The sequence below is a fragment of the Durio zibethinus genome, chromosome 12 (genome assembly GCF_047325235.1).
Source record: "Durio zibethinus cultivar Kanyao isolate XHJ-2024 chromosome 12, ASM4732523v1, whole genome shotgun sequence".
Taxonomy (NCBI): domain Eukaryota; kingdom Viridiplantae; phylum Streptophyta; class Magnoliopsida; order Malvales; family Malvaceae; genus Durio; species Durio zibethinus.
In genome coordinates, this window is record NC_143173.1 from 6,375,552 (window position 1) to 6,382,633 (window position 7,082).

The window sequence follows — 7,082 nt, forward strand, 5'->3', positions numbered from 1 at the left end:
TATAACGATGAAAGACTTGGAGTTGCCGATTTTGAACTAATAATTATGTATCATGTTAAATAATTTTAGAAAAAAACGCGTCTGGCACCTATAGTTATAATCTCGGCCAATGAATTCATAGTATAAGAAAGCGCTATACGACTGTATCTTACGAAATCCTCAACAATTATCATTACGCAAATCACGCAGGATAATCTTACAACACATTGTTTCCTTCCTCAACATTTGAAAAAACTAAAGTACTAGTAGTTAAATACATACTCCATAACAAATGGTATAATTTTTTAGTTTCATTTTTATGCCTTGGCTTCACATAACAAATACATGAAGTGAAAATCAATATAAAACCATACATGAAGTGAAAAATATACATTTACGTGATGATTTCTGGAAACCTAGAGTCAGTTCTTTTCAAACGGACCACTTGCTTGACAGTGACAGACGATAACAAAACAGACGGAAAGGAAGTGAAAATCAATATAAAACCATACATATCTGTTTCACAATTAAATGGCATGATTTTTCTGTAATTGCAACACCATGATGTTAGTTGCCTATTATCTTCGTCCATTCCTGGAAAATATAGCAAAAAACGTAAGTTACTTATAGGTGATTTGGTTGTGACACAAAAAAAGAAAAAAAAAACAGAGTGCAAATTCATACAAAACCTCAATTCACAGTTTTACCTCTCCATGGCCAAATTTGGATATGGCCCCAAGTTGCTAGTAGTAGTAGGTGTTAAGATGGGAAAAAATGCATCAATCATAAGAACCCTTTTTGTTTTAAGGGTATACGTTCTTATAAATTTAACACATGGTTGTCGTTGAAAAAAAAAATGAAGAAAGCACAACTCTTAATAGAATAAATAAAACTGAAATAAACTCCTCATTTGAACTGATCTCGCATTTAATGCACTAAGCACCCTATGTTTCTGACTATTCCTTTTTTTTTTATTTTAATTGTCCGAATAAAAGCATAACTTTTTGAAATAGTAGCGGATCAAACACTTTATTTTCTTACATTAACCTTAAATCATGAAAGTATAGAGTTAAAACAATGACACACCCTAAACCAACAAATCCATATATTTGATTTTAACACCCCTTATCCCTTCACCCCAAAAGGGAAAGAAACGGAATAATTGACACATTTCAGTGTTACATTTCTCATTAAAATGTAGCCATAATAGGATGGGAGAATCACCTAGCAGAAAGTAATTGAGAGCCATTTATAGCGCCCCTGCGAGTACGTCTTGTCCTTTGATCATGCTCTTTGCCAACCCTCATAGCAGCAACTTCTTTCTCCATTGCAGCTACTTCCCTACGCATTTTTTTGGCTTCAACTTCCATTGCTTTGTTCAATGTTTCAACCTTCTTTGCCAGCATCTGTTTAATCAGATTGAAAATGACAAAAAAGAAAAGAATAAATAAGGAAAAAAGAATAACAGCAACTGCAACTCTGAAACTGATTTGCGTCTTATCTCACCTCTATAGCATCATCTTTGTCTTTTAAGCTTTGGTCTTTTTCATAGCAAGCCTTCCTTAAAGCTATAACTTCCTTTTGTAACATATCATATAACATTCCTGAAACAAAATCTTTGTTCTCTGCTTTTGATTTGTCAGCAATTCCATTTGCACTTCCCTCACACCTTGTAGTATTACCTAGAATCTGATCACCAGTACCAGGGAGCATACCATTTTTCTCAGCCACATTTGGAATCAGCTTATCTCTATCCACTGATCTACTCCCATCAAATGATTTAGATGACATCTTCACATTGTTCAATAAGGCACCAGCAGTGTTGGATCGAACGGATCCAGAATGTGGATTCAGTGTTCTCCTTGATAAATAGACATTGGAAGATGATTTGGACAAATTCTCAACTCCACCAAGAGATTGACGCCGTGATGGCCCATTGCTCATACTTCTTCCTTCAGACCCAGTGCGGGAATTACAACTAGATGATTTAAGCCTTTCTTCCAAAACCTTGAATCGGAGTTGGTATTTTTCCTGAGGAAAATTGTAATTAACTATTAAAAAGGCACTGATTAAAAATGGATATCAAAAGCAGTGATAAGAAGAAATAATGGTTAACTTACTTTAAGCTGTGCTTCTGCTTTTGCAGCACGCTCTGCTATGGCTAGTTTATCTCGAAGCTGTTGCATTTCTCCCTGCAAAAAATGGAAAGTTAATTAACTTTTGAATAAAACCATATTAATATTCTTCTTTTCCTATCCCCCTCCCCCTCTCTTTTATCCTGCTGCTAGCATCAAACAAATTAAGAAACTTAGAAGAACTTTTACATGAACATTGGTTAATCATCTATGAAACCTTCCTTCTTGCTGCTGTCGTCATCATTAACATCAATTAATCACACAAACGTTTTTTTCTTCCCATGCTGACAGGCAACTCCACTCTAAATCATCAGGAATCACTTTACACTACAAATTGTCCTCACTACCACCTAATTACTTTTATTGTCAATTATAAAAAAATTAAAATTCAAAAATTAAACCATATCAAGAAACCAGGAGAAGGCAAAATTTTCTCATTTTGCCATTTGTCAAGACAGAATCCTAGTTGACGCACACAGGTCACATGGTATCATAAGAAATTGATGATTTCAATGCCAGAGCTTCTACTTCCTTGGCATTATTCAATCAACCAACATTTGCAAATGAAAACCAAAAGTTAGCTATTCTTTGAACTTCTATGAGGAAAGAACCTTTTAGGTCAGACCAGGAACAAGCATACTGAAATCCCAATCATAAAAAGTTCACGTAGAAAACAGAATATGCCTGAAGAAATCTTCTTTCCTCCAGCCACTGCTTTACAGGCATAACTTTGTCATTGCCGTCTTTCCACTCATTTGCAACCACAGTAGCAACCCTGTTTGCACTAACCTTTGCACGGGCTACTTCCCGTTCCAGAGTTTTCTTCTCATCCTGTTCAAGGTTGGAAGTCAGAAGAAATTTCGAGTTTTTTTGTACAACTACAATTCTAGAAGACCTTGTGCAAAAATTTATCTTTCAGGAATAATGGTCATTACATTCATCTCTTGCACTTTTCGGTGGAATTCCCGCACCGCATTAGCAGCAGCCCCTCCAGCCAGGACGGCTTCCTCAAGTTCCCGAACTGTTTGAGTTAGCTTTTCAACCTCAGCAACCTTTTGTCGATGCATTTTGTCCAAAATCTTGTTCTCTTCCTGATATGTGAGCAAGACATGTCAAATTAAACTACTTATGCAGTTTGCTACAGCCGCTAACATAAAATTTGAGTTACGTGAATAGTATGCAAATGGAAAATTGAGAAACATATACAAACTTGGCATATTTCAATCTGCTTCATTAGCTCTTGGTTTTTGTTTTGCAGATCATCAACCAAGGATGCTTTTGCCAGAGCAATCTGGACAGTTCTCTCAGCCTCAAGTAGAGCAGCCTCCTTTGATTTTGTTAGCCGATCAAGAGCTCTATTGTCCTCTTGCAACTTCACTGCCTAAAAAAGAGAACACTCATCCTTGTCAATCTTTATCACAACAGAAAAATTTAGGCAAGAGATATGTCCATATCTAGCATCCTAAAATGCTTTCACAGAATCATAATTATGATGTTAATGTTCTAAGAAACATAAATGTTTCAGTTAAAAATCATAAGCATGGATGCTTGGATTGATAAAGTACAAAAGATATGTTTGACTTATACCTCCAGCCGGGCAAGCTTAAGCTCAGCCTCTAGCGGAGTGATGATGGCCTCAATGGGCGGCATTTCATCATCTTTCTGAGCAGCGTGGACTCTTCGAAGCGTAGCTTCTGCAGCAAATTGCGCAGCCAAAGCTGCTTTCTTCTCATCACTTATTTTCTTGATCTCAAGGTTCTGCAAATCATAACATACCCATTATGGTAACCATAGAAATTTTCTTAGTCTCAACAACAGAAGAACTACTTCAATGAGGCATCTGACTAAAGACATACAGTATACCTTGCTTTCTAGAAGAGCTTCAGTTACTTTAAGCTTTTCATCAACTTTCTTCAGCTCATCTGTTAGCTGCACAAGAGGAAACAGTGAGCAATCTTGCTAAAATGCCTTAGCTTAAACAAACCCCCTCCCTCGTCCCTCATCCTGAAAGTTTCAGTGGAAGACCAGTTGAATTGACATAAGACTTTGATCCTATATTTGCAAATAAAATGAGTTTATCCAAAATTTGAGTTTTCTATAATGGACTGCCCATACATCCAGTAATAAATTGTATATGGTTATTGGTCAACAGATCAAGTTCCAGTAGATTTCTAGTAAACATAAATTTTTGACAAACTGGAACCATAAATCATTAGAGATAGCAAGACATTGCAGGCATCATTTGTAATACAATATGATCCACTGTTTCCCTTATGGTTACAATGGTATTCTTGAAAATTTTGATCATAAGATCAACATATTGAGAATGGGATAGATAAGCACTACAACATTTCAACTACTATTCAAATAGTTACTTAGCACAAGCCATCAAAATATAACTACTAATGGATAGCACACCTCTTATTTTATAGATTAAGATATATCAAATGATAAAAAAAAAAAGAATGCAGGACTTAATTTCCAAAAAAAAAAAAAAAAAAACCTTTAGTTAAAGCTAAACAACGACAAGTAATACTAGGCAAGAAATTGCAAACAAAGAAGTAATATATTGAAGATTCAATATGAAAATTATTCTGCTTAACAGCATTCAAAATCAAGCCAAATCCATATTGCACATCTAACCATCGGTTCAGAAGCAGCACAACATCACATTTCAAAGTAGTAGGATCTCAACGTAAAATACTTCCCTGAAAAGTGAACTTGTAGCAACCAACAAGCTAGCGAATGAAACCATGATAGATCAAAATGACATAAAATTGGACCCAGAATTCAAAACATATTCCCTGCCTCTTCCAATCAAAGCATCAAAATTTCACAAACATTTTGGGAAAGAATCAAATCACTTTCACCAAACTTCTTGATATAGGCAACAGTTTACCTCTTCAACCGCCCTTTCTTTGAGACGTTCCGAATTCCTCAACGACTTGATTTCTGCATTGGCATCGGCCAATTCCCTATCTTTATCTGCAAAAACATAGTAAACAACTCTTTTCTTGATATTATATTAATTTCCATTTTTGCTTCAAACTTAAAGTTCAATTTCAAATATTAAGAAAATTAAATTACCACTTGAAGAAATCTTCTACTCATTTGACTAAATTGCTATTATTAACCGTCTTCTTTGAAATTAATAATGAGAAAGAAGAAAAACAGGAAGAAAAATCTCAAATTTAAAGCCAAAAAATAAAGACTTTTTCAATAAAAAAAATTCGAAGGAACAGTTAAACTGATAAACCGAAATGAAGATAAAAAAATGTGGAACCTCGGACTTCGTTCTCAAGGCGGTTAAGTTCGACGCGAACGGGATCGGAACCATGAAGGAGGGTGATGATGTCATCAACATTGTGTCTCGGCAAGGCCACGTTTGGCTTGGCCTTTCTAGCCTTCAAGGCAGCCGACGAGCTCAACACCGCCGGCTTCAACGACTCTCTATCAACGTCGCCGTTACTCATTAAGTAGTAGTTACCGTTTCCGTTGCCGTTGCCGTTGCCGTTGCTTCCCATTAAGAGAGAGGGATCTAGTAGTTCCTAGCTCATACAAGTTTCTGGTGAAGCCAAAAATATCACAGCAAAAGAGCGACAGAGAGATTAAGAAGTGGTTTAGGCGGGGTGCAAATAGATGGATTTATTTAAATGCTGTGTTGGGAGCCTGAGAAGAAATTTTGATTCTCCCTACGTCACCTGTATTCTTTCAAAATGCATCTTCTTTTTCTATTGCGTCAATGCTCAGCCCTTTTTTTTTTCTCTATTTTTAAGTGGTAAAAAAATTTTAAATTTCTCTCCATTTTTTTATTAATTTAAATAAATTTATTTACATTAAATTCAACAAATTTATAAAATTCATCTTTCTATAATCTCAATAAATTCAAACTCATATAACAAAAAAAATACTTATTTTATAACTTAAACCAATTATTCAATTTTTTTTTTTATATTTGTATTGACACTGCCTTCAACGTGACTTTTCTAAATAGTTAACACCGAATCTAATCTAAATAATAAATAAATGCAACTCTAACAAACCTAAACAAACTCATTCATGCTGATGATGCGAGTCTTTCCTACTCATGATTACTGACACATTTTGTTCATTGACAGCTTTTCCCTACCATTGAACCTTATTTTATGTTTTCCTTTTACAACTTAAATCAATAATATTTACACTTAGTCTACTCCGTACTCACTTGATAAACCAACATTTTGAGTTGAAAAGAAATAATAAAAGCATGCATGAAAATAAAATATAATTGAAATTAATGAACAACAAAACCATAGTAATAATTAAAACCATCTAGAAAACATTTATTAATCCTTCATTACATGGTTGTATTTATTCCTATTAATTTCGACAGTCAATCAATCATTATATAAATAAAAAGAAAATAAATGTCAAAGTTAGAGGTGAATTGATTTCGGTACCTTTCACCAACTCCAGTTTACTGTTGGACTTATGATTCACTACAACCATGATTTATAATATATATATATATATGTATGTTAAAAAATCTAGTTAGAATGTTCCTTTTTCAATAAAAAAAATACTCATTAAGATTTTATTTACACATACAAATTACCTAAATCATTTTTGCTCTTATCAAAACAAAAAGAAATACTCTTAGAGATTTAAATGAAATACTTTATAGTAAAATTTTAAATGTATAAAATTGTGGTGAGAATTACACCTTTAACATTAATAAATTAAATTTAAAATTAGAAAAAACTTCTTACGTTATTAAAAGAAAAAAAGAAAAAAAAGGAATGGAAGCATGGTGGAGAGAGTGGGTGGAAACTGGGCAAGAGAGGGAAAAATTGGGGTAGAGGAAAGCAAAATGCGAAAGCAAGAAGATGTTAGTAACAGGTGGGAGTGGGACAAGACAAGACAAGAGCACATGCGACTGGCAAAGCGTGGAGACCACATGGCTGCCTCGCAAAGATAAACCCTTAATCC

At 34.4% G+C, this 7,082-nt stretch overlaps 1 protein-coding gene across 1 annotated transcript; it reads right to left on the reverse strand.

The window, feature by feature from the left end:
- Positions 1 to 330: 330 nt before the first annotated feature.
- LOC111297234 (microtubule-associated protein 70-1-like) lies at positions 331 to 5,867 on the reverse strand. Its single transcript, XM_022891885.2, has 11 exons — positions 5,398 to 5,867; positions 5,014 to 5,099; positions 3,978 to 4,043; positions 3,702 to 3,872; positions 3,325 to 3,495; positions 3,050 to 3,205; positions 2,799 to 2,945; positions 2,100 to 2,171; positions 1,486 to 2,010; positions 1,204 to 1,385; positions 331 to 573 (listed from the first exon to the last, which is right to left on the reverse strand). The coding sequence occupies exons 1-11, from the start codon at positions 5,636 to 5,638 to the stop codon at positions 558 to 560; spliced, it is 1,833 nt and encodes a 610-aa protein (XP_022747620.2). The 5' UTR covers positions 5,639 to 5,867; the 3' UTR covers positions 331 to 557.
- Positions 5,868 to 7,082: the final 1,215 nt, after the last annotated feature.